The 27,562-nt window shown below is 44.5% G+C and overlaps 1 protein-coding gene across 11 annotated transcripts in view; it reads left to right on the top strand.

The window, feature by feature from the left end:
• The window catches only part of SLC8A1 (solute carrier family 8 member A1), a 348,746-nt gene that overhangs the window by 285,189 nt on the left and 35,995 nt on the right, over nt 1-27,562 (top strand). For 7 of the 11 annotated variants that reach the window (XM_025205695.1, XM_025205692.1, XM_025205694.1 and 4 more), the window contains 6 exons: nt 3,975-4,081; nt 8,714-8,734; nt 11,042-11,059; nt 11,195-11,212; nt 16,473-16,541; nt 23,575-23,705. In XM_025205695.1, coding sequence (XP_025061480.1) covers nt 3,975-4,081; nt 8,714-8,734; nt 11,042-11,059; nt 11,195-11,212; nt 16,473-16,541; nt 23,575-23,705 — 364 coding nt within the window. The remainder of the gene's footprint in view (nt 1-3,974; nt 4,082-8,713; nt 8,735-11,041; nt 11,060-11,194; nt 11,213-16,472; nt 16,542-23,574; nt 23,706-27,562) is intronic. The other 4 variants (XM_025205696.1, XM_025205701.1, XM_025205697.1 and 1 more) reach the window with 2 other exon arrangements.

The raw sequence follows: 27,562 nt of genomic DNA on the forward strand, positions 1-27,562 counted from the left end.
AAGGGGATACAGAGGGAAATTCCCACATGCTATTTACGACCACTTTTGCTCAGGGAAATGCATACAATGACCAAAAAAGCCGATGGCCGATAACATCCTTTCTCCTTTTATTGGTGCCAGTCCGATAGCCAACCGATAGATTGGTGCACCCCTAAAAGTTGTAAGTGTAGCGTTACATGTGGACTTATAAAACTGATAACTTCAAAATCTGAACAGAGCAACTGACCATCATCTCATATATAGATTTGTCAGAACCTGCCTGTTTCATTGATATAGGTGCTTAGGTTAAACATCACACTGTAGCTTCAAGAGGTTGGTTTATTAATTTATTTCAAACATTGGAGTGTCACCCAGAACCTGTGGATTTTATCTAGCCTTTATCACTACTAAGAGGCCAGAAGCAGATCTAAGCTCTCTCCATTTTAAAGTGTAAATGAAATATGGAAGCCACAGAAAAATATAATGGATGAACAGCTGCCAGGAATCTTTGTGCTAGTAAAGGCTCTAATAAGTAATAACTCAAGCTAACCAGTGCCAACCTGAGAGGTCACAAGGCATTAGGCAGCACCAAAGGGTGTTGAGGAACTGAGGGTATGTTTTGCAGGTAATTTTTGTACCTTTCTAGATACTTGCCTGCTGCTGACTGTGGTTTTAGGCATCTGTGAAGGATGTTGCACCCAGATCCTCAGCCATTCCTGGGAAGAGTTGTTTGGAGTGAATTAGGTGCGACTGTCCTGGCCTCTTATTGTGACAGTGACAAACCCTTCCCAAGAGCCATATTTAAAGGGATAGAGCAGAAGCTAGAGAAATAATGGTCCATGTTTCACACTAGGTCATATACACTGGGCCAAATCCCAGTCTTCACTCACAGTCCTGCCCTCCAGGGTGGATAAAAATCAACAATTAAAAAAAATGTAATCAGATTTTTTATTTAAATCAAATTTTTTAATTTAATCAGATTTTTTTTGTTAAGATGCTTTTTTAAAAAAAAATAAACCTATATAAAGATAGTTTTAATTTAAGATACGTTAAAGCTCAAAGATATCATGGAATAGGGATTATAACTTCTAATTATATATTATTTGAGACAACATATTCATGTAACCTTTTTATAGAAGTTTTATAAATAGGTCACAACAGGCCATGGATTATAGTAGGGGCCCAATCTTATGGGGTCCCAGAGGCTCCTCTCTAGATGAGTAAAGATTAAAGAAAACCACTCTACCCAATGGGACTCAGTACTCAGTCTAGAACAGCGTTTCTCAACCCATGGGTCACAACCCAAAAGTGGGTTGCGAGACTATATGAAAGGGTCACAAACTTTAAAAATGGATTCTCCTTTAAAGGAGAAAAACAGGGAAGCTGTGGCTTTTCCCTGGCAAGCTGGCAGACTTCAAGCCTGCAAGGGGCTGCTTGGGCCACCCACCCCAGACACCTGCCCCATAAGCCACACGCTGGGGGACTGGGGCCTGGGGGTGGAGGACAGCAGGTCGGGAGTGAGGGGCACTGAGTTGGGACTGGCCACTGATGTTTATAAAGGAGTCCTGATACAAAAAAAGTTGAGAACCACTGGTCTCAAAGATCCCATTAAGCGTCTCTGTGATGCTTAGTTTCAGTTCTCAAACTGTAGATTCGTGTCTCCAGAGATAACATCCTTATTAACAGCAGTATATGGAGATGAGAGATAACAGATCTGATTACCTACCCATGAGCCCTCTTGTCTCTCTGCAAGTCTGTGTACACAGAATCAAGCCCTTACCTCTCTCTAAAAGTACAAAGTTTGAAGAAGTGAAATGAATAAAGGATACCAAACAACAAGAATGCACTTTTTGTAGAAAATAATGATTAAGTCGAGGCTTCCTGACCAGTAGTTTAAATCATAATTTAAATCATGATTTTAAATCAATTTGATTTCAATCAAATCCACCCTGCTGCCCTCCCCTCTGCCTAAAGGAGATGAAACTTGGTGAACATTCGCTGGTGAGCACCTGTTTTCCAAACATGTCTAGCAAAGGATAAGGTTTGCTTTCGAGTACTTCACTCCCCTACTGTACAAACCCCCTCTGGGGTTTTATTTAGCCTTCCTCAGAAGTATTGGGGTGTTGGCTGCAGCCAAGGCTGGGGACTTTGACTGAGGTGTGCTGATGCTCTTGCTAGGATAAAAAAACAAAACAAAGTTTCCTCGCTGGAGGGTCTTACTCTTACTCCTCTGCTTAGGAACATTTGAGTTCAGGAAAATTTTACCCCATGGTCAGACTGGCATGACCTGTGGAAGTTTTTGCCTTCCTCTGTAGCAGGGGTATGGCCCTCTTCCTATTGAGCATATTTTAACAACAGCTTCCTGTTCTTGCAGTGGCAAGATATTGACACCCTCATTCCCATGCTTTACCTGTGGCAAGTTAGGGTGTTTTTGATGTTTCAGACACTCTGCCTGGTAGTTGTGTGTGACGGTTGTTCATGACGTTTTTCTTATGAAAAGGTTAGACAACTTGTCTAGGATGGTCGATAAGCCTGCCTTGAGCAGGGGTAGACTAGATGACCTCCTGAAATGTTTTCCAGCCCTGCTTCGCTGTGATTTTGTGAAGGATATGCTTGAGTCCCTATGGGCCTGAGGTTGGCAGGAGGTTTTGGCTCCTCCAGACCCTGATAATAAGCTATGTTCCAGGGGCTACAACACAATACTTTCATAAGCTTAATGCAGCCATTCGGTATGTTCCCCATAAGTTGGAGTCCAGCTGGCTCACAGCCCTCCCCTATAACTGAGTATGTCCAGGCTTGAGGGACATATAGAGTATGCTGTAGGGGTGGAACTCATCCCCTCAACGGATCTGCTGGGGATAATGGGGCCAACGATGTGGGTAAAATGGGACCTTCAGTTTCTCCTCAGTCCATACACAGGCAAAACTTCCATTGTTTGAGAGGAGCTTAAGGATTTCACCTGGGCCCAGTGGTGATCAGCATGACCTGGCAACAGCAGATACTAGAGGACCTACCAGCACTCTGTGACCCTAGCCAGCCTGCATTGTCAAAAGAAGGATCTAATTGGGCAGGCTTCACTGGCCACATGAGGATGGGGCATGTATCGGTGTTTGGAGAGACACCTCTGTCATGGAGCTGGGCCCTCAGGTGTCCAGAGTATAAAATGAACAGAACCTGTCTGCTTTTGCCATGGCCTGTGCGAGAAAGAAGGGATGGAGATTCAGGCAGGTATCGGGCCTGGCCTTTGTTTTGATTCCTTGACTATGTAGACACACTTTGACATGGCTGGAACTCTAGTACCACATGTGCAAGTTCTGTGTGTGTGTACATATGTGTTTACACACACACATACACATGCATGCACACACACACTTACATTCTATACAGTAGAGCCCAGATCAGGGATTTCTGAGAAAAGATCTCTTTTACTCTTCTCTTCCCAGCACCTCTGCTTTTCCCTCTCTAGCACCGATGAGCCTGCTGCTGGTTTTCCTCTATCCACTCTTTGGTCTGGGACAGGCTACCTTGCCAGAAGGCCAGTTCTTTTTCATGTTCTCTACATCTCCCTGACAGGAAGGCCCTAGAGACTCAACAGAGGGGTCCATTTCACCTTCCCTCAGGCCCCCTCCATGGAGCCCATACATAAGTTGCATAATGTAAAGAAGGCCCAGAGGCACAGCCTATGAAGAATACAGGCCAAAGGCAGCTATGGGGCCAGAGGGGCTAGATACATAATTCACAGCAGAGTGGCTTATACTTATCCCAGTCAGAAAGCGAGGCCTCCCTTTCTAACATGCTCATAGCTATTATACATGAACTGTACTGCAGAATGCTGTGGGTGCATGGAAACTAACTGACCCCCTGAGAGAATTACTAGATGGTTCTCCTCCCAAATTAACCTTTTGACATTTCTGTCCTCTTTCCTGTTTCTCCTTCTCCTTTATTTTCCTTTTCCCCCCTTACTCTTCAATCTCTGTTCTTCTTCTCTGTTTCAGCAAAACAATATCAGTCAAAATAATTGATGATGAGGAGTATGAGAAAAACAAGACCTTCTACCTTGAGATTGGGGAGCCACGTCTGGTGGAGATGAGTGAGAAGAAAGGTGGGGGATCTGCTCTGAGGCTGAGCCCAACCTGCGTGTGCCTGTCCTCATCACTCATGGATGCCTGGCACTTGGCAATACGTAGACTCTGATGTACACATTCCTCTGTCTATGTAAAAGGGCAGGAGCCAAGTCACCAGGGCCTTGAGCTGAACAAAAAACCATGCCATTACACTTTGAATTTGGATGTGGGGTCCTGTAGTTGAATACTGAAAATATGAGCCAGATTGTTACCTGGCATAGATCTCCCTAACTCTGACTTCAGTGGAACTGCACCAGTTGATGTCAGCTGAGAAGCTGACCTTAGTGTATGGTACTGAAATGGTGCTGTGCAACCCACTTCCTGCTGCATCAAAGATATTTGTTATTAAGCTATTTGTTATTGAAAAATATAATCCAGAAGCAAATTGGCTGAGATATCCAACCAGCCCCCACTCTGATGGCCTAATTTCTTTTTCCATGCAATACTATGTAATGTAAACCAAGCAATGTAAACCAAGTTACATCATTTTAGAGTTCAGTCTGTTGATAGGCTCATTTTCATCACAAAGTCACCAAAGCTCAGTGACAGGCTTTTTGCTCCTTTACATACATCACTGAGGCAGGATGTGTTGCTGCCTTCTCCCTTCACATCATCTCAATAACTGTCTCGCCTGGTTGAATTTAACGCATGAGTGTGTGAAGCCAACCATTTGTTTTGCCTTTGTCTTGTGTTCCCACAGGAAATTCATTACCCTTAAAATACTTGACCGTGAGGAATATGAGAAAGAGTGCAGTTTCTTCCTTGTGCTTGAGGAACCAATATGGCTACGAAGAGGAATGAAAGGTGTGAGAGTAAAACCAGACCAAACCTCGAGAAATTGTAGTCTGCTTTCTCTGTGTCTCCCTACTCTCACACTTGCTCTCTCCTCGCACTTTGGCTTCCAAATATTTTGCCATATCTCCTCTGAAGCTTAGCAACTTTCCTTTTTTTGTTGTTGTTTATTTATTTATTTGTTCCTTTTTTATAATGATATTCCCACTGATTAGGCCCCACTCAATCAAGGTTGGCATTAAATAAAAACTCATCTTGTGGTAAGCTGTTGAGCAATCAGCTGTGAAAAGCTCACACTCATGAGGCAATGAATTTAAGCACTCCTAAGAATAAATCATTATGGTTCACACCTGCTAAAACCTGCAATGGACAGAGAAGACCAACTTGTTCATACATATTGCTGGAGTGCTTTTGACAAAGGCTATCTATCAGCATCTAGCCGCTGAAAGTGTCCTACATCTCACTTTCCACCCAATAGGAGGCAGCGCAGCACATAGCCATGTTGAAGAACCCAGGATATTGACATTAAAACCATATCAAAAGATGAAGACATTTCAAAATGCTGCAGTATAATTGGATATGTGCACTTGGGTTTAATCTAACAAAATCCAGTCTTTCCTAATGAAAAAATGACATTGCTCACTTTTGATTGGGAGATTAGCAAGTTCAAATAAAAATCACATTCTTAAAGTTATACTTTTAACCTATTTGACACAGGTATAAAGAACTCAAAGCAGCTCAAAATCATGGCCCCTACAAATTATTCCAGTAAGGCTTCTGTGGTCAAAATTGTAGTCAAAGTACCTGAAGGCAAATAAATAAACTACATGGAAGGTCCAGTTAAAGAGACATATCTCTAAACCAGGAGTTGCTCACCTTTTGTCACAATGGGCCGCTGCTTGTGACCCAGTCCCCACTGTGGACCACAGCCATTTGCAAAGGGAATAGATAGGAAAGAGCAGGCAATTAGGATCCTGGTGGCGCCTTCTCCTTTCCCATTGTTGGAGCATTCAGCCAAGGGCCAGATCCAGTCTCTTCATGGGCAGGATCTGGCCCATTAGGCACAGACTACAGAATCCTGCTCTATATATCTCCTCAAAAGGGAAATTAAATCAATTTCCACTTCCATCCCACAGAACAGAACCACTTCTCTAAAGCAACTGGAAGTACATTCTCAGAAAGAAAAGGGATACTTACTTTTCTAAACTGATTTTACCCTGAGAAATTAACTTAAAAATACTGGACATTCTTCCTGTTATGACCTGTTGATGTTCAGTGAGATGATTTAGCAAAGCACCCACCTGTGACCAGTTCAGGAAAACAGCCCTGTTCACAAGAACCATTGGGCATCTGTTTAAAGTAGAGTCTCCATTTCAGTGCTCTCCTGAACCAGAATGGACTCAAGCACATGCTGAAATACTGGCCTGAGTCAGGGCCCTGTGTATTACTTCAAGCACATGAATAATCCCATTCCCTAGGGCTGCTTGCTTGCTCAAATTTGAAACATGTTGATTACCAGAGGGCAATGAAGCTTAAACTCACTTTATGTCTATGCAGTGTTGATGTACAGAGGCTGAAGCATAATGCAATTTTTTTAGTTCTTTTTCCCCCAGTATGTAAAAAATAGCCTATTACAGGGGAAAAAAATCCAAATGCCTAAGAAATGTTTCTTCATTTGTAGCTGCCATATTAAAAAGCACTAATTAATTGAACCAGTGAACAAAGAATAAAAGAGGAAGATAATGTAGCCTGGTTTAATACCTGACTCAGACAAGGCATCCTCTCCAGGCTGTTTCCACTTGATGCAAGTAAAATGCACCTTTTTTTTGGCTACAAACAGTTATGCCTTTGGGAGAAAAAAAAATTCAGCAAGCAACTTTAAAGCACAAAGATGATCCCAAATAATTCTGCCCTGCCTAAGACAAACATTCCTAACTGGCTAGTTACATTTGCACTGCCAAGTGCCAGAAGGTACAGAGCTTGAGTGCTAAGGAAGAAAGGGATGCACCCTGGCATTGAGCTCTCCATAGAAGAGATAGGGCCAGGAGTGACTCAGCCCTGCACTGAGCTTCCCTGGTTAAACCAGTGGGATGTTTGCTTGGCCACCTTTATACCTTCTGGGCAGTATTTCCCAACAACCTTGCCACCACTTTATGCCAGCTAGGCATAAATGGATCAGGGAGGAGAGCACAGACTTGGCTCACAAGCAGCCTTTGGAAAAGGTGCGCCCACCTCCTGGCATACTTTGTGTAAACAATGGCCACATTTCCAGTCCTCCCAGGGAAATGCACTGGTGAAATCCAGTTCTGCTGACCATCCCAGCAAGCTTCTTCTCTCCTGTACACTCCCCTTTCACTCAGGGAGCAGGGTTGCCTCTTGTCTAGGACCAGCCCTTTCCGCCCTAACACACAAAACGGACAATTTTGTGAAGCACCGAAAGGACACCTCAGCAATGCTGCATTTCACTGGTGAGAGTGTTTTAACTCCCCTGTACAGACTTTTTTAACTCTCCTGTACATAAAGTTTGCAGTTGTCTTAAGTGATTGCCTAGTTTGAACTAGTGGAAGAGTCACCTTAGTTTGACACAGTAGTGGAAAGCACTGTCATCCCAGCAAATGGGACATGTCCTATGGGAATAGCACAGTGATGCTAAGACAAAATGAGCCATGGACACTGATGATTTTTGATACTGTGTCCATTGGCTGCCTGTGGAGCTGCATAGGCTCAGTGTTACCGACTCTTTTGATTTTCTCTTGAATCTTGCAGTATCTGGCATGTTTATTTTAAAGTTCCAGCTGCTGGAGTTGGGCAGTAATAAGAGACTATTAACTTCCCATTAAAAAACAATGTATTTAGCTCTTGCAGTTACCAAGAAAATCTTGAAGATGAAAAGAAGTCTGGTTAGGGTGTCATCTTAGAGACTAACCCATTCAGAAATGTGCAACCTTCAAGATTCAGCTATCAGAGACAAAGAAAAAGGAATTAAAACCTCCTGTATATATATATTTTAGATGCCATTATTTTTATGCTCATCAAACACTTGGAGTTGGCACCACTGTAGGCTTAGCACTGCTGGAATCAAGCCTCAGTGTCTTCAAAATGGAGGGGCCTAAAATCACTTTTGAAAATAGCAATCTGCTCCCCTCTTTACTTCAGTCCTCCTCTCTTTAAAATCACTCTAATAAATAGCTCCCAGCCTCTAACAGAGTGTTGTGAGAATCAATTAGCTAAAATGTGTTGAGTGCTTGAAGGATCCAAAAAGCTACATGAGTGCTAACAGAGTTATTTTTTTAACAGATCGTCAACTGTCATTTTTTTAAGTGACAGAAAAAATGCTGTACTTTATTTGAGTGAAGCCCCAGTACAAACTGTACTTCTTTCATTCTCCACTTCCCATAAAAATCAGGCCATCTTAGCAGTTGTTGTTTGCATTTAGACTGCTAAAGGAAGTCACAGAATATAGCAGAGTACCCTTGTATACATCTCTTGGGTCATATTCTTTCCTCAATCTGTGGCAGAACTATCATTGATGTCCATGGAAGTTTCATGGGTTTGTGGCCCAAAGGGGAGAATGAATTTTTAAGTGTGTTTTTTATGCCATATCACCATGTTGGGTTTTTTTTTAATTCACAATCTATACCCATGAAATGTTTCTGTTCTTTATTTTTGGCACTCTTTCTTGGTACTAATGTTGTCCTGCAACTTTACAGATATGAATTATCTGCCATGGGATCTGGAGTCTTTCTGTGGATGTTCCTTTTAATTTCATTATTCATTTACTTTTCTTCTTCTGTGTTTGTCTCTGTCTGTCTTCACAGCCCTGTTGTTGAATGAGCTTGGTAAGCGCTGCATTTCTTGTATTTCTTTTCCATTTTTTTGCAGTTCATCTTGCTATTGTCAGACAGTGATTATTTTGTTTGACTTTTCTTTTTGCTCATAATATTCTCTTTTACAGTTGTTAATAAGCTCAGGTAATTCATATTGCATTCTTATGTTGAGTATATGCTCCAAAGACCATTAGAGAAACAAACTCTTGTGTTAAAGGAATGGTAGATCACAGGGCCACCATTGAATGTCATTCAAAGTGGCTTTACTTACAGCAAGGAATTTTAGAGAAGTTTTGGAGCTTGCTTCCTGGGGAAATTCCAGTCAACCAGCACACACATATGGAGTCTGATTCTGTCACCCTTACTTGCAGCAAGTATTACCTTACTTGGCAAGTAACACCATTGAGAACATTGGGAGTATCTGGGGAATTAGGCAGCCCTAAGCCTGAGTGAGGTGTCAGAACCTGGCTGCCTGGCCACATTCAATACAGTTGATTTATTTGATTTACAGCTGACATTCTGAAGGTTTTCAATGAGAAATGTGCTCCCATTCATAGTAAAGTGTACTAGGAGTCTCCAAGATTTACACTGTTACTGAGCTGTTCAAATTAATCCATGTCCCATGACATAATCATAAGAAATAAAATATCCATTGTAATCAGAGATATAGAAATAGAATCTGGCCCTTGCAGACTTCAATGGACACTGGGCGAAGTTCCAAGTGATTGTAGAAAATGTTACTCAGGGCAGTGGTAACAATGCTGGTAAATCTCTGCATGTTGCTGTAGGTAAAGCAGCCATGTTCCCATGGCTATCTAAGCATGCCTAGGCTTTGAGGTAAAGGAGGTAGAGAAAACCATCTTCTCCAGCCAAACCTCCCCAAATTTATTCCCTCCCTTTAGTCCCCAAATTCTTCATACTTGGCATAAATTTTGTAGTTCATCTCCCTCCCCTGCCATTTTTATTTTTGGAAATTTCCCATACTGGGCAAAGATTCAAACAAGTGAGGTCCTAGGGAGAAGAACTGAGACTAAAAAGAGGAAGCTCCATCATTCCCAGCACCAGTAGTTTCCAGGCACATTCCCAGTGGGTCTGTGGCATGCCCTGGGCCTAAGCAAGCTAAGAGCTTGATCGGTGTAATTCTAGCTATGCCCACTGCCTCCCAAAGAAACACCATCCCTCTTCTACCTGACTGGTAGGACTGTGAATAATTTTCACAGCTCAGTTTTTGCACTGACTCTTAACATTCTTGACATTTCCCAAACTGCACTACATGTAGTCCTTGCCCCAGTAGAACCAGTCAGAGAGTACCAAGTGGGAAAGTAACCAGGGTTAAGAGTGTCCTATCACCACCCCAGTCTGTGCTCAGAGAGGGCCTTCCATGGGCATGAGTAGGGCAAGCCATCTCCACAACTCTAACCCTGCTGTCCACCTGGATGCTGCCAAAGGCACTTCACTAGACCATGACCAGTGCTAGGAGTGGGGAAGTCTGGCTACATGTGTTTGATACAGGGGTGGGGAGGAAGAACACACATACACACATGCATACATGTGTGCTCCTCACAATGCACACTCAGCTCTGTTAAGAGACAGCCAGAACTGTTGTTACCTTTTCAGTAGAGCCTCTGTTTTCATTCAGGAGAGCTATCATGCTGCATCTCAACAGGGGCAGCTCTAGCTAGGCCTAGTAACCTGGCTCCCATGAATACCAGGGTAGAGTCTGAACAGCTGAGAGTTTAGAGTCTGAGCAGCTGCAGATTAGATATATGCCCTAGTGGCTTTGGCCTCCTTCAGAGCACTCAGAGACTGATCCTGGAGCTTTTTGGGCAGGGGGTGAGCCATAGAGCCATTTGTGGGGGGTGGGGGGGAGATTCCTCTGACCTTGGTGCACCCCAAAGAGCTGACTTGACAGCAAAGAGAATATAGTGCCAGGAAGCACTGTTTTTTCTACTGCAGGGTCTAACATGCACACACCCTGAGGGCTTGCTGACTCCAGGGCCAAGGCTGCCCAGCCTCCCCTTTCAGAGAAAGCAGACCTCTGAACCCAAAGAGCACAAGGCCTGGCAGCATGGGGGGAAAGAACAGTGGTGTAACAGACACTCCACCCTGAGGGCCCCTTCACACAGGGGGTAGTCCCAGCCAGGCACAGGAGACTGGTACAGTAGTGGTTAGCTACCCCTTCCAATCACCCCATTATGGGAACATACGGGTCCCCCTGGGGAGGGAAGTGACTGTGATGTACAGGTCACTGCAATGCAGAAAGGATGCTAATCTGCTCTTTCTCTCTTTCTCTCTCTTTTTGTTTTGTGATTCATTCAGGTGGCTTCACAATAACAGGTATGGATTTCTAATTCCCCCTCTCCCCCTTCCCCCTTTCCCCTGTTCCTCTCTGAGAGGGTTATCGGCTGTGTGCTCACTCCTTTCTTTTCTCTTTATTTCCTATTTATCTGTTTGTTTGATTGCTATTTAATGGAGGGAAACTTTTGAACGGTAAGAAAGGACTGCCAGATTCCCTGGCAACCTACCCAGATTGTTGACATCTACATCACTCACTGAGCAGCTCGTGCTAACATCACCTTGTCTAACAGAGAGTGCCGTGTCCTTCTCACACACGTAACTTCACGGGTGTGTGAAGCTTGTACCACTGGCAGAGTGGGTGGAATGACAGCACTTGTGTGGGGAATGCTGCACCTTGTGGAAGGACAGTCCTATTCTCCCCTGCCCTGAGGGAGGCAGCCAAAGTGGGACCCCCACTGCATTGATTACGTCTTAGGACAGCCTGTCCCATGTGGCTTCTGAGTGCAGCAGATGCCAGTCCCTATCACTCTGTGTACTGTGGGCCCTCAGGCCAGCTTCTGGGGATCTACACAGGGTGGCCACTGGTGGGATGTTGTACATAATACCTACCATAGGAAAACACTCTCCCAGTCTGCTAGAAAGTTTTACAGCTCCTGTGCTCGAGCACAGCAGCACCTGGGGTTTCTAGCAGGCACAGGGAAGGTTAGAAATCCCACCTACTAATGACCTTATGGACTGTAGGGAGGGTGAGTATAAAATCAGTCTGGATTAAGGCTGGGGGCAGGAGGTGTTTGAGCTAGGGTCATCCCCAGACATATGGGACCTGATTGTATCTTCTCCATGCTCTGGTCTCCCCCAGAGTGGTGTCCACCCCTCCCAAGCAGGATTTTTCCCCAGATTCAGGTCTTTGGCTGTGTTACAAATTTGTAGTCCTTGCCCACACTGGGGAACCCTCTCAAAGGGACTACCTTGGAACACCAGTTTCCCTGGAGCTGCAATGCTGCCCAGGAAGAGGGGTTGTGCTGGGAAAGCAGCAGTAATAGGAGGCATGGGGCCTGTGTTCTAGTTGCTGTGGCCTCTTGCTGATCCTGGAGGCCTGTGGGAATCCTGGTGGTGGATTCCCATATCATTCGGAAAGTCAACCCTGGGAACCCTATCTTTCCCTTCTATCAAGCACGGAGGATCTCTCCTCATTTAGAGCCCCTACACCCCTAGCCCCCACTGCCACTCCATTCATCGATTGTTATTGATGGAGAAAATAAATTTTCTGGCGTTGCTGCTCCTAAGTGGAGATGTGGTGGGTGGCACACCAGAGTCACCAGCAAAGCCAGTTGGTGCCCAGACCTGTCCAGGCTCTGCAGAAGACAAGTGTTTTGATCTGTGTCCCCACATGCTGGGAAACAGTGTTGTCACTGCTTTTTTTCATCAGCAAGAATAGTTAGCAGGGTTTTCTTCTTTATTATTAGACAGAGATTAGTGAGAAACTGCGAATCATCTCCTGTAATTACTGATGTCAAATCTTTCAGCAATCAATGATGTGGGGAGACAGCTGGCTGAGAAATACAGCTACAGAGTGATATGCAGCCAAGAACATATCCCTGAAGAGTAGAGCTAACTGCAGAATACTGTCCAGCAAGGTTGCCTGAGAAATCAGCCCTTTATCTAATGTTATGGATACTGTCTCTCTCTTCAGAGACTGGCTATAAAAGAGAAGGAAGGATTCCTCTTGGGTCATTGCTGGGCACAGCCAGAGCTGCTACATGTTACAGTAGGGAGGAGAAGGAGAAGGGAGTAGGTTATAGACTTTTTAAATTTCTCATTGTGCAGATTGTCTGGGTGATTGTTAGCTAATGGGAGACATCATCCAAATATGAGAGCATTTTCAGATACATTCTTTGATGGTTCATGCCACCTTTGCCACCCCCCCCTCCCCGCCCCCCCCCGCCCCGGTATTCTGAGCTGTCCAAGGTACTGCCCTTCAGGTTAAATTATAGCAGCCCTGCAAGAACTCAAAATACATGTGTACTTTGCTTTTTAGGGTCAACCATAAAGGCACCTCAACAAGCCAAAGCCCATATGAGCTGCCTTCCCACTTATATCTTATCTTGCGATGGATGCCACCAACCATAGAAGGAGACACAAGTAGTGGAAAGACTGATTCCTAGAAGGTCTCTGCTTGAGGAAGAGGCAGTTCTATTCCTTGAGCAGAGACCTTTTAGGCATCAGTCTGTCCCCTACTTGTGTCTCCTATTGTAATTGGCTGCAATTATAGGCTGTACAGACAGGAAGTATGGTACAGAAGGACGGGAAGTCAAGAATTGGGAATTGTACAAGTTCTATTATACATATAACCTGCAACTCCCAGCTGAGTTCGGAATGTATTGCAGTGAGGGGCAGACTAGGAGGAGGCTTAGCCTCATGCCCCGAGGTGCAGCAGTTTCTGGGGTGGGGTGGACTGCCATTGGTATCAGGTTTAGAGATTTTGAAATATAGATTGTAGGTGGACGTGGGCTTAAGTAGCACCTTAATCATTCTTAGTCACAAAAGCACCATGAAGACCATTGCATCAGCTGAAAGTTTCTAAATTGTAGTCATTCTTTGGTCTTTTTCCCTTCCTCTAAGCAAGGACCAGTTACTCCCAGTTTGCATCCTAGAAGGAAGTGCCTGAGCTAGGGGTTTTCCCCATCATGGAGACTTGTTGACTTTACTCATCCTTCATGCTGACAGAATGGCTTAAGGAACCATGTTGCAGGGAAGAAGCATCTTGCATTAGGAATAATAATAGAAACAAATGTTTAAATAAGCACCCTGGGCACTCATAGAGGATTGTACATGAGCCCTGCAGGAACAGCCAGATCTCTGTACTTATGCAACAGAGACACAGAAACACAAATGTCTTCATGGTTTAGAACATAAATGCCATATTAGGTCAGACCAATGACCCATCTAGCCCAATATCCTCTCTCCAACAGGACAGAAATTGATGCTATGGAGGGAGATAATTGAACCAGATATCTCTAGAGCAGGGGTGGGCGATTATTTGGGCTGGAGGGCCACTTAGGGAGTTTTGGTGAGCTGTTGTGGGCCAGGTCAGCACCCCTCCTCCCCTCTCTTCCCCCAGCCTGCAACAGTTCACCAAAGCTCCCTAAGTGGTAGATTACTAGACTGGTCCAGGGGCACCAGACAGACCAGGTGACTAGGGTCCCCATGGAGACCAGGCAGGAACCCCCACAGGCAGGGCGCACTCAACCGGACAGATGGAATAGGGCCATGGGTGGGCAGGGAGTGGTGGCTGGGAGCAGGATGAGCAGCTGAGGCCGGGCCCAGGATTATAAGGCAGTGACAGTGTGGGCCAAGGGCAGAACCACGATCCTTTCCCCACATGGCTCTGCACTGTCACCACCCCATGATCCTGGCCCCACCCACCCATCCTGTTCCTGGATGCCATTCCCTGCCTGCCCGTGGCCCCATCCCATCCACCCAGCCAAACACGCCCTGCCTGCAGGGGTCCTGGGCTGGTCTCCATGAAGACCCCACTCACTTGCTCCATCTAGCACCCCTGGTGGTAGGTGCGGGGCAGACAGGCCAGGATGCCCAGGTAGTGGGACTGGGTGGAAGGAGATGGGGCTGCCAGGGAGCTGAGTCCAGCCACCTTGTCACCTTAGCCACACTGGGCTACACACAAAAATGTCCAGCATACCTACTGCCTAGGAAATGACCTGCTTGGTAGAACGGAAGCGGAAAGGGATTTTGGAGTTCTAGTGGACTCCAAGATGAACATGAGTCGGCAGTGTGACAAAGCCATCAGAAAAGCTAATGGCACTTTATCGTGCATCAGCAAATGCATGACGAACAGATCCAAGGAGGTGATACTTCCCCTCTATCGGGCACTGGTCAGACTGCAGTTGGAATACTGTGTGCAGTTTTGGGCGCCACACTTCAAGAGGGATGTGGATAACCTGGAGAGGGTCCAGAGAAGGGCCACTCGTATGGTTAAGGGCTTGCAGGCCAGGCCCTATGAGGAGAGACTGGGGCACCTGGACCTCTTCAGCCTCCGCAAGAGAAGGTTGAGAGGCGACCTTGTGGCTGCCTATAAGTTCATCATGGGGGCACAGAAGGGAATTGTTGAGGTTTTATTCACCAAGGCGCCCCCGGGGGTTACAAGAAATAATGGCCACAAGCTAGCAGAGAGCAGATTTAGGCTAGACATTAGTTTCCTGCCTATGCAGGGGGTCGGACTTGATGATCTATTGAGGTCCCTTCCGACCCTAGCATCTATGAATCTATGATTCTATGAATCAGGGCTGAGGGACCAGCCACAGCCTGAATAAAATCTCTTGGTGGGCTGGATCCAGCTTGCAGGCCAAATTGTGTCCAACCCTTGCTCTAAAGTGATCTATCCCTTATTCAGTACCTTCCCTGGCATATACCATTATTGTTTAAGCAATAACAGGGGAAACATCTCCAACCATTCTGTTCATTAGCCATTAATAATCTATCATCCACAAATGTATCCGGTCCTTTTTTGAATCTGGATAGGCTATCTGCCTCCAACACCTCCTGTGGCAATGAATTCCACTAGTTACATGTTGTATAAAAAAGTACTTTCTCATTTTAATTTTAAGCCTATCACCTACTGATTTCAGCGGGTGCTCTCTAGTTCTGGGACTTGATGAGCAAGTTCCCTGTTTACTTTGTCCATAATCTTCATGATTTTATAGACTTCTATCATATCCCCCTCAGCCTTCTTTCCAGACTGGACTCCTAGCCTTTTTAGTCTTGCCTGGTATGGCAGCTTGTTCCATGCTCCTAATCATTATGGTTGCCCTTTGGTTGTTTTTGGTTGCTTAGTACACACTCTCAGAATGCTGCTCAGGGGAAACTGATCTACTAGTACAATCTCCCCCTTAACAGCAATGAGTGTTAAGGGAGAATTGACTGGAGCACTGCCTGTTGAGCTCAAACTCTGAGCTGTGGAAACTATTTTTTAAACTGGTAAGGTACTTCATGTACCACTTATCACTCCAGCATTTTGTCTGCGAAGCACAATCAGACTTATACCATTCCTCTGAGGAGCCAATGGAACATTGGAACAGTTAAATGAAATTAAAAGATGACATAGACTGTTCAATTTTATCTTCAGTCAGTTAATCTTATTCCAGCTTCACTGAGTCTGAAATTGGATGTTTGTATTGGAAATTGATTTCCATAGGTTGCCATGTGGGCTCTGAAGCTGATTGCTTGGAACACTCACAGGACAAGGACTTCATCCGTAGCTCTACTTGATCCCATAAATGAAGGGGAGCTGACATTAAGAGAGTCTGCACTTGGAGCCTAGGGAAAAAAATAACTGTGTGTGACATAGAAATAGAATTTACTAACACCACAGGGGTGGCTTCTCACCAAGTCAGTATGATCCATTCCACTCATTATCTCTTGATTGGTTCACTAGGCAAACCCGTCTTCAGGAAAGTCCAAGCCAGAGAACATCCGTTTCCTTCAACCGTAATCAGCATTCAAGGTATTCACTTGTTGATGATTATCCAGGACAACAGTTTAATTAATGCAAACTTAACAGCTTTGAAGTGTTTGTGTACTGACATGAGCTCTATAGGCTTTAACACACATCTCTTTTATACTATCTTATCTTTCATATTAAAGTCAACAGAGTTTTCTGCAGAGGTACAGCCCTGATTTGTGTGAAGTTCCTTGCAGGATCAAGGCCAAAGTGACTTCAGAATCTTCATTTCACTAAGACACTAAGCAAGGACCATAGATTAATAGACTTTAAAATCAGGTCATCTCATTTGACCTGTATAACAGAGGCCAGAGAAGTCCATCCTGTTACTTATGTATTAGGACTGATTACCTGTGTTTGACTCTGGCAGTTCTTCCAAGAAGGCATCTGGTCTTGATATGAAGATTTCAAAGGATGAATTCCCCATCTCATCCCTTGTTTGTTTGCTCTGTAGTTACTTGCCTACTTTCCCAATGGAGTTATCCCTGCTCTCTCAATAGTTTTTGACTCAAGCAAGTAAGAGATTCTTTCAGCTCCAGCACCAGGCTAACATTGTTGTTTGCCTGTGAATTTCCTTTAGTTTTTATTGATCAGAGACTGAAGGATTTTGCAGTCTGTGCAAGAATGGGGCTCATTCCTTTTCAGACATCCTCCTGTATCCTTACAGTGCTCCTTCCTTGCCCACCTAATCCCAGATCCCTCATGCCTTGAGCAGGTTTTCCCTCCTTCCAGACAGACCTTCTTGCATTGCATCTGGTTTCCCACCAACCTCTGCACCCATTAAGGCATTCTTCCTTTGGACCATGGTCACTCTACAAGAGACCTGTTTGGACATGTACCCTCTGCAAGAAACCTCTGGGGACATGCATTCTATGTACAGGGGTCATGCAATAGATGGATACATAGAATATCTATATCTAGGTAGTGAGTATTAACTGACTATGCACAAATTAATACATGTGATAGTGTCTGTTTGAATAGATAAGGAGCTAGTGCTGCTCCATTGCCCTTTGCCTGGTTTACATTGGAGGAAGGCAGTGTAGAGCAGGAGTAAATTGGAATGGCCATACCAGGTACAGGGCAATGTGGAGTCAGGCAAGTGTGTTCATACCTGGAGAGGCTGAGCAAATTGGTCTCATTCCAGAACAGTCAGCAGAATTTTGTAGCCAGTGTGATGCTCCCACTTCACACTAGCTGGCAGATACACCTACAAACATGCATTGCAGCAGTATACACATGTTCATTGTGGCTGCTTTTGCACTATTCAGGAGCTGCAGTCTTCTAGGCTGAAAACCTTTAAAGAGCTATAATTCCTACCTGTTCAGCCCTGATCACTGTGGCAGAGACGGGGGGGGGGTGTCCTTGGAGAAATTAATTCTTCACACGAAAGAATGTCAAAACTCTAGTGAGCTCTGTGAAAATCTTGACGAAATGAACCTTGGCATCATTTTGTATCCCTGGCCTTCTGATACTTCTTGAATGGTTTCTCCTCAGCATTCTGGAGCATGCTGTGCCCTAAAGAGAAGTGACATGGGGCATGTTTACACATGCACCTTTACTGTGCAGTAACTGAAATTTTTGTGCAGTAACCAAAAATTGTCTACACATGCACACCCATACTGCACAGTAAATATGGTGACTTATGCCAACTTGAGTGTAAATTTGATACCTGCATCATGCATGTATCAAATTTACATCCGATTAGTTGCTGTGCAGTAACTTACATGTAGACACCTTACTGTGCAGAAACACTGTGTATGTGGACTGATTTGGAACTAACTTTAGTCCCAAGCCAGTCCACACACAGCATTACTGCACTTTAATGCCTGCACGTGTAGATACTGGCCTAAAAACTGCTTACTGTGCAGTAACTTACTGCACAGTAAATTTAATGAGCAGTAAATGCATGTGTTGACATGCCCAGGGAGTTTAAGGCAGATGGTTCTGCCCTTGAGTGGTCAGACTGCTTAAGTGTCCTGCATCATGCCAAGGAGATTACCCAGTGGACTTGGACTTTCAGTCTAGTTCCGGCTCATCTGGGTCATTCCCTCTACATCTGTGGCTATGTCAGGCTTTCTGTTTCTCTTTTAAGGGTATGTCCACAATGCACCAAACAGTGTGCTGTAGGGGTATCCAGGCTAGAGCTGGTCCCAGGAGCACTGTAACTGCAGGAAATGTTCTGAGGGCAAATAAGCCTGTGCCACATGCCATGAGAACATGGCTGTACTGGTTTCAGTGCACAAGCCAGCTCATCTTTCTCTGCAGCACTGGGCAGGGTAAACATGTCCTGCCTGTCAGATGCTGTGAGTTTTATTTTTCCTCTCTCTTGCACAGGCCCACCCCTGTCCATGCCCATTCCTAGCAAAGCCCTCCACAAACTGGGTTCTTATTTCTGAGTGAATTCGTACATGCCTATATTCTTCATTGTGACTTGTGCCCTGTGCTTTGGTTGAAAGCCCCCTCTTGATTCTGACATGCCACCTGCTTGGTGCACTCCTCAGTTTCCACTGAGTTTGACCAAGCTGTATCCCTCCCAAGAGTCCTCCCAGTATTTGGTTGATACCGGGTGCACTCTGGAGAGCACCTCACAACTGAACCATATGTCACCTCCCCAGCACAGGTAAAATTCACATTGCTGTTTGCCATGGACAGCTGTGCTTCCATGCATTGCAGTTGTTTATGGCGACAGCTCTCTTGTAACTGGGCAACATGACCACACCAGACACCTGGACAAATGTTTGCCCTTGCAGTACATCCAATCACTGAAGCACTAGCATATAGCAGGTACCTCCTCTCTGCAGACCTAGAAGGGGTTTCTGCTGTAGAGATAATTAAGAATAGCAACCCATCCTGTAAAAGATACTGGGCTTTTCTCTTCTCTGTGTATAATCTGCAGAAAGCTGTGTTTTTTTGGTTGTTTGAAATTGGGTGTGTTTTGTCCACATGATACAAAATGGGTATTGCATGAAAGCACTCTTTGTTTTTTTGCAGCTAGAGAAGCTGCTAAGGAACCATGCCACAGAAGGCAATTGCAATAGAGCAACTCTACTGCCACCAGCCTTTGTGGCAGGGTGAAATCCATGGCACAGCCAGTTGCTTTCTGTCCACACTACTACTGCACTGGATGCAGAGTGGCCCCAAGGGGAAGCCTTGCTCCAAGCAAATGTGATGCAAACAGTGGAAACTCCCACCTGCTGTGCAGCAGTGCTGACAGAACTGTCTTAGACACTTGCAAAGTTTGTGTTTTCCAGTGCTGACACTGCTCTGATATATGTAGTTTTTTGAACTGTGCAGATAATTAAGTTACAGGCACTGCATGCGTTAATCATATTCTGCTTCTGAACTTCTGATGAGGTGTCAAATGTTCCTGCCTTCCTCAAGGAATCCCTGGAGTTTTATTGCTTTGCCAGCTGACTGTGTGGGCAGGCTAGCAGATTCTCTCCTCATATGTGCTGCATTCTCATGCTGTGTGAGTCTGTCACACAGAGACAAATTCACATATCCAGCATCCCTGTTGACTTCCACATTATGTCCCAAGAGACAGAGCAAGTGAAGAAAGGAGGCAACTTGCCTTCCTTTAGTGGTTACTTTAAAAAATGGGCCATCTTTACCTGCATCCCACATATCCCCCAAATAAGGCATGCACCTTGTTTTGGGAGGGCAGAATGAAAAGAAAGAAAAAAAGATTGTTCCAGAATATTAAGTGCCACAGCACAGACTCGCCATGGCTGACCACTCCTGACTTATGTCACTCACCAGCTGCAGCATGAAAAGCTTCAGGTCATAGCCACTGCTGAATTGGCAGCAGCTTCTGCTGAAGCAGCCATAACCTACTGCCAATTCAGCCGGGCTGTGATGGGGTTAAACTTGAAGCTTTTTGAGTTGCAGCTGGAAGCTAAATGACTTCAATGAGTGGGCTCCACCTTTCCCCTGTGGAGCACAGAACCCAGCACAAGCCCTGGCAACCATTTGAGCATTCCCATGCCTCCATTCCAGTGCAGGAATCAGCTTCCTGACTTTAAAAACTCACCACAGTTTTAGAGGGCAAATTTTGAGGGGGAAAGCGTGTGGTATGCAAGTGAATACAATATGTTGCCACATCTGGCTGTTTAGGGAGAATATGTGTTGTCAAGATATTGCTCATGTTGACATGGTAATAACTTGGCATGGACTCATCTGATATGCAGTGCAGTAACAGAATAAGAAAACAATGTCACATCATAATGTCACATCATTATGACACAATGATACAGCATCCAAGAGCTTTATTTGACTTGCCAGTGCTTTTCAAGAAGGTTATGACCAATGCCAGCTGAGATGCATTGCTGCAGAAAACCCTCTATTTGCAAAAAGATGGAGAGTTTCTGTGGAATTAGAATTGTTCTTCCTTTTCCTTTTTCTTTTCCTTTGGTAGCAGACACATTAGCAACTTTTTTGGTTGTATTTCCACACCTGTCAACAGCCCGTGCAACTCTTGAACAAAGAGAAAAGGGAATTAAGAGGAGAAAAGAGAAATTCAAGAGATTGAGAGGGAGAAACAAGGAAAGAAAGGGAGCCACAGGCTGATGGCCATCCCTCTATCGGGTGTTTCTGTAGTGTTGGGCTGCCTAGGGCATGAGTAACAGGGAAGTCCCAAATGCAGACAGTGCCCAGTGCCCAATGGGAGGAGCAACCATTGTGTGGGAGATGCGGGAGGTGAGGTTCATATGCAAAGGACACATGCCTAGAGGGATTCAGCTCTCTGGCTGAGGGTCAGATACGAATTTTGGAGTTTAACCCAAATAAAACTCCCGGCAATGAACTTACCTGTTACTTGCACTTTAGGAAAGTTACCGTGATCCCATGTCACAAAACAGGCATGAAGTCTGCCTGCTCTGCTCTTTCATCTTCACTAAAATCTGCCTTGTCAGTGTCCTGATTTGCTGCACAAACAGTGACCACAAAGCACCCAGAATACAAGAGCCTGGGCCCACAGCTCATTTCTCTTCTCTGAGCCATACCAGGAGCAACACGCTCAAAACACAACCTCACTTCTTCCTGGTTCTTAGCTCCGAATGCAGGCGCCACATGCTGCTGGTTGTCGCAAGTGTTCTGTCATAGTTGCATGGTAAACAAGAATTTTTTAGAAAATTAAAGGCCAGTTTCCATTCCACCTACTGGGCATCAAAGTGGTCTTAGGCACCTAAACATGGTTCCCTTCCACCCTGCTCAGGTCCTGAGAATCTATTACTGCAGCTACTTTTGTAACATGTTCATCTGACCCTTAAGATTGAGTCACAAAAAAACAGTGAGAAGGAGGAGGACCCACCCACCTTGTACGTTAACTGTTTTTCCAGGACCCAAAAAGGTGGAATAGAATCACACTTACGCATCATGTCTGCTTACATGCCTAATAGATGGAAGAGAATCTGACACTAAATGCTCAAGAGCACCACAGTTCAAAGGGTGTCAGAGTCCAGACCTGGCTACAGTGGGACTATCCCAGATGTACCCCTGATTTACACTGGTGCAGCTAACTGATCACAGTGAGCATGTCTACATGAGACGCTATTGTGCAGTGGCTACTTGTGTGCATTTATTTGGTACTTGTATAAGCAGGTAATAAATAAATGCACACTAATCGGAGTTATTGCACGGTAGCGCCAGCAAACACCTTTTAAATTACACTATTTTGCCATGCAACGCTACTACCCATTAGTATCAAGCTACTGCACAGTCAGCATCTCATGTAGGCGCACCCACTGTGGCCTATGCCATTTTTCTTTGTTTTATTGATGACAATGCAAGCTCAGAAACTCTGCCAAAATCCCCACAGTGTTCATACACCATATAATCTGTTCTTTAATGATAGGATTTCAGACCATTTACCCCCAGAATCCCTGTCTCATCTAGTGCCCATTTCCTAGACCTGTGCCTCATTTTCAGTTACACACAGGTAGAGCAGTGAAGAGCTTGAATCCTTCCACATGCACCATCTAGTTTTGCTTGGGTATACAGGATGTATCTTCAAGAGCTCACAGTCCAGGCTTCAGTTGGTCTACACTGAAGTTAAAAAAGCAGTTTCCCTGTTGGTGCTTTGGGAGCAGACATAGGTCAATGTTGTGTGCCTTGAAAAATCCCTCACTGCACTTATTTCCCTAAAATTAGAACTGGCCAGGAGTTTCTTGCCTAAATGTGTTTTTTTTCTCCTGGAAGTGCTAATACTGAGACTCTCTTGGGAACAGATCGGTTTCCACAAAACTTCCAGAGAACATGAGGTAAGGTAGGGCAGTGCTGCCTGCCCAGACCCATGGAGCCAGAACTCACCTGGGGATGCAAAAGGTTGGGTTCAAGTCCTTGCTCCAATAAAACAGTAATTATTTACACAAAACAAAACAGCTCCAACAAGAACCTGAATGTGAGCCACCACAGAACAGCATGGTGGCTAGGATGTTCATCTGGGATACGTCAGACCCAGGGCCACAGTCTGGCCTGGATCAGGGAGAGCAAAGAGTAGAACCCTGTTCTCTCTCAGATGAGCTCAGAACTTTTCACTATTTTGGGATACTGCTTCGATGGGGCTTTTGGGGTTTTTTTTTTCCTTTTAATACTTTGCTTGGTTTCTTCCCAGTGCAAAAGAGAAACATTTTTTAAATTTCAAAATTTTTTGCAGGATGTTAAAACCACTTCTCACCCAGCCTCACCTACAATTCCTCCTGGCAGCTACAGATGAAAATCTAGAGCTGACTGGGAATGAGAATGCAAATGTTTCCCAGTGACACTGGATACATTTAAGAGGATCTGGTGGATTTAGAAGGCATTTGAAATTCAGAGGAGTTTCAAGCCAGTGACCTTGTTTGCTATTGCTTGAAGGCAGTCTTTCAGGACAGGCACTTGTCTATTGCTGAATGGCCTCTGCCTTTCTCTTAACTGCTGTCTGTCACTTATGCCTTAGCTCCAGAGATTTCAGATTAAAGAGTAGTTCAAGGCTTCTTTTGACAGAAGCCAGTGGCAGAAAGATTGCGCTTGGCTCAAAAATTGGCCCTTTTATTTTCAGATGAGAATGAAGAGAAGCAGCCACTGACAAGCAAAGAGGAGGAAGAGGGGCGCATTGCAGAGCTTGGGCGTCCAGTCCTGGGAGAGCATACCAAGTTAGAAATCATTATTGAAGAGTCCTATGAGTTTAAGGTATGGTACTTGTCTGACCCAAATCACCACAGGGTATACCTTCCCTGGTATCCATTCATATTCACAGCTCTCCTTTACTGGGATGCCCTGAGTAGAGGCGTATCTCTTCTCAATACCTGGATATGCACATATCTGACAAGCACCTGTTGTGCATGTGTTAAAGTCACATTTGCAAGGCAAGTGTATATAATGCTTTGGACCCTGATTCAACAAAGGCATGTAAATCTATAAACACGTGCTTCAGTACAACCCTGTTCAGCAAGGGACATGAACACATACCAAAGGCCACTCAATGGTGGCCCAGCTGTAAATGGGCACCTGGGCATTCAGGCTGGGGAGGTAGAAGCAGCTGGACATGATGCTGGTCACATCACTTCTTTGAGTGCTGATGACTACAGGAACCAGAGGGGCTGAGCTGTGTTAATCCAGTGGGCTCTCAGGCTCAGGAGAACTCTTGACCTTATGTTTCACTGATTCCAGTGAAATTCAGGTATGTACCTAAATGCTTGGCTGGATGGGGCAAAACTGCCTGAATCAGTAGAGTAATGAGTGACTGTTGTCATTCAGGACAATTGGAATTAAGTAGGGTTGAGAGGCTGGGTTTCCTGTGCTACAGAGACAAGCAGAAACAATGATATTAAAAATATTCACCAAAGGTAGAGCATGGTAGAGCTCTTGTGGAACATACAGCTTTTGTGCATCCAAATCAACCCCAGTGGGCTGCCATCTATTGTGTCCATCCCTCATTCCCTGCCCACCCCCTCAAACAGGAGATAGTGTTTCAGCAGCTGAACCCATGATCCAGAATGGATTATATGCTGTCTGTGAAAGCCAGCTGTATGCCAAACACAAAGGAAACAGGACTCTGTCAATTCATGCTACAAGAACCCCTGTGAATAGTGCATCCAAACCTGTTTTGTGGGGAGAGCAAGGTTTCCTACCTGGCTTCCTGAATGAGCCAGACCACAAAACCCAGACATCCCCAGGATGCCAGATGTTGGTTTTTCTGTAGAAATAGTGGGCCAGCTTCTCTGCTGGCGTAAGCAGAGTCATGCCTGTTATTCCAGGCATACCTGTCATACCTGGAACTGACCACTCCACTGCAGTCAGTGAATGGACATCTTGTTAAACCAGTGGACGATCTAGCCCATTATCTTTCAGGGTGTGTTTACACTTAGGCAATACTATAAAACCAGCACCAGAGCTGCCCCTAAACCTAAAAAGTGTGATGTTCTCAAGGCGAAAAAGAATGAGACAAAAATCTCAGACTCCTTGGGCTGGGATGAGCTCATGATATAAAAAAGGAAGATCCCTATGAGATAGAAATTAGACCCAATGTGGAATATGTAGGAAAATAGCTGCAAGGGAAGTCACCAGGAGCCACCCTAAATATCCATTCCTCAAGGTTAGTGTCTCTAGTGGGTTATGGAATAGAGAAAATCCCACACAATTTACTGATTCGTTTTGATGCACTGGCTGGGGGAGTAGTTAGCTGATTGCACGATTTCACAATGATTACACACTTAATTTATACAACACAATTTTATTTTAAAACTCTTTGCTACGTATATAACACTGCTTAGCTTTAAGAAACACCACAAACATTAAAAACACAATAATTACATATATCAGAAACAATGCTCCAAATGCACTTCCTTCCCAAACAATGCTATAAGAATTAGTGCTACAAAAACAACTACAATTACAACTAAAAGTTAAATTTGAATCAATACTGTTATTTTTCATAATATACTTACAATCCTAGAATTCCGAGAAGCCAAATACCAAAATATGGTTTCATTCCTCAGTAGTACGATTTAATGGGTTGGCCTCAGTAGTACGGTTCAATAGGCTGGCCTCAGCAATACGATTCAATGAGCTGGGCTCACCAGTGATAGGACTACGTCCCCTTCCTTCAGTCCCTTTCGGGCGCTCCGCGGCTTCAGCGTGAACTAAGAGATTCGTGTTCACGGAGAGGCTTGATTAGGCGATCAATCTAATCTGAACTTATACTTGCGATTCTTCCTTCGTTGTTCTGCAAGTGAAGTCACCTCCAAATTGGGACAGTAAGTTACAGGTTTTTATTGAGTGAGCTGCCGTCATTGGGCTCCTCCTACTCAATTCATCATAACTCCCAAATTTGGGCTCGGATCTTACTCAACAGAAATTACCTTTGTTGAGCATTTTTAAATTATTCTTGGGGAGACTTCCATATCACTGTAAATACTCTTTTCTTTTTACCAGTCTGGTTAAAAGGCCTTAGGCTTTGATATCTCGGAATTTAGGACATTTACTTTCTTTGTAAAAAACTTCTAAAGGTACAATTTAGATTAAGGTTTTAGGCGAAGTCAGGACATTTTGCACGTAGCTCCGAAACAATGAGCTAGATAAGGAGATAGATTCTATCTTCTTCCTGAAACTGGCTAATGGGCAATCTTTACAAATATTCAAACTATTTCATTCAATATGACAGTTAGCATTCTTTCAACAAAGTCAGTCACAAACTCAAATAATACTGACTTTAAATCTCCTAATGTGACTAGCAGTTATGCAAAGCCTCCTAGCACAGTGAGTGGTTTATATTAACAACTATGCCTGGCTCTGTGCATCAGCAGATCTCAAGGGAGGTCATTGTTATTATCCCCATTTTAGAGATGGGTCAACTCAGGCACAGAGAGGAGAAGAGACTTTACTAAAGCCATCCAGTAAATTAGTGGCAGAGCCAAGGATGAGCCCAGCTCTTCTGAATTTCACGGTGGAGGTTACAAGAGATGGTGGTTATACTATTAAGCTCTACACCCCCTCTACACGCACCACACACACACACATACTACATGAGTGACCTCATAAGAGCAGAGTATCTTAAGGTATCCACATAGTTTCTGAGGGAGAGAGAAATTAGTCCCCAGATTACCTCAGGAAGCACAGGGTGTCTGAAAAGGGGATGAGGTGATGCTATATACTCGCTTCTCCCAGAAGCAAGCTTGTATGTCACAGGAACTGCAAGGCCTCCTTGGCCTTGGCACAGTTGTCTTGGATTTGTTAGTATTTTCACGAACGCTGAACTTGGAGCTTAAGTCAACTGACAGTGTCCCTTTCACAGTCTTGACACTTGTAACTCACTAGCAGTCACCAGAGGAAATAACTATGAGCTCAGGACTTGTGGTGATACACAGCAGCACCTGCTATGCCTCTGCTAATCAGCCCACTTGTGACCACTCAGCTGTCGCTGCTGCTGCTGTAACTTTAACTGTAACTGCTATTTAGAAAACCAGAATATTAATTGTAGGGAACCAAATGTTTGAAAGTATCTCACAACCCAAGGGGCGGGAAACCCATTAGCTGTAAAATAGATGGAAATGCATCGGCGATGAGACACCAGAGTGCATGTGCTAATGGAAACTGGCATTTAAAAAATTACAGTACAACAGTAACCATTCGTTCATCACAATGCATAAGATGATCTCCCATTGCTATTAACAGCAGCTGCATAGGAAAAAAAGAAGGTGATTACATCATTTTTCTAACAATTACATACTGTAGATATATATTGCAGAGCAGAACAGTGTCATGAGCCCTATCTTCAGCTGGTTGCAGAATGTCTTGATTAACATCAAGCTTTGAGAGAAGCTAAGACCCTGATCCTGCAGACACTCATCTACAAGTTCTGATGCTGCAAACAGTTCTGCATAGGCTTAATTTCACAAATGCAAATGGTCTTCTTGTCTTGATTTGCACTTGTGGAGTGAACATGGTCTTCAGTATTTGAAAGATCAGGGCCTAAGCCTTACAATTTCTTTGCCTCTTTGAAAAAAAACATCAGTTAAATATAACAACCCTACCCCCCCCCCCCCCCC

This window comes from Alligator sinensis, unplaced genomic scaffold (assembly GCF_000455745.1).
Source record: "Alligator sinensis unplaced genomic scaffold, ASM45574v1 scaffold794_1, whole genome shotgun sequence".
In the NCBI taxonomy this organism is placed as follows: Eukaryota; Metazoa; Chordata; order Crocodylia; family Alligatoridae; genus Alligator; species Alligator sinensis.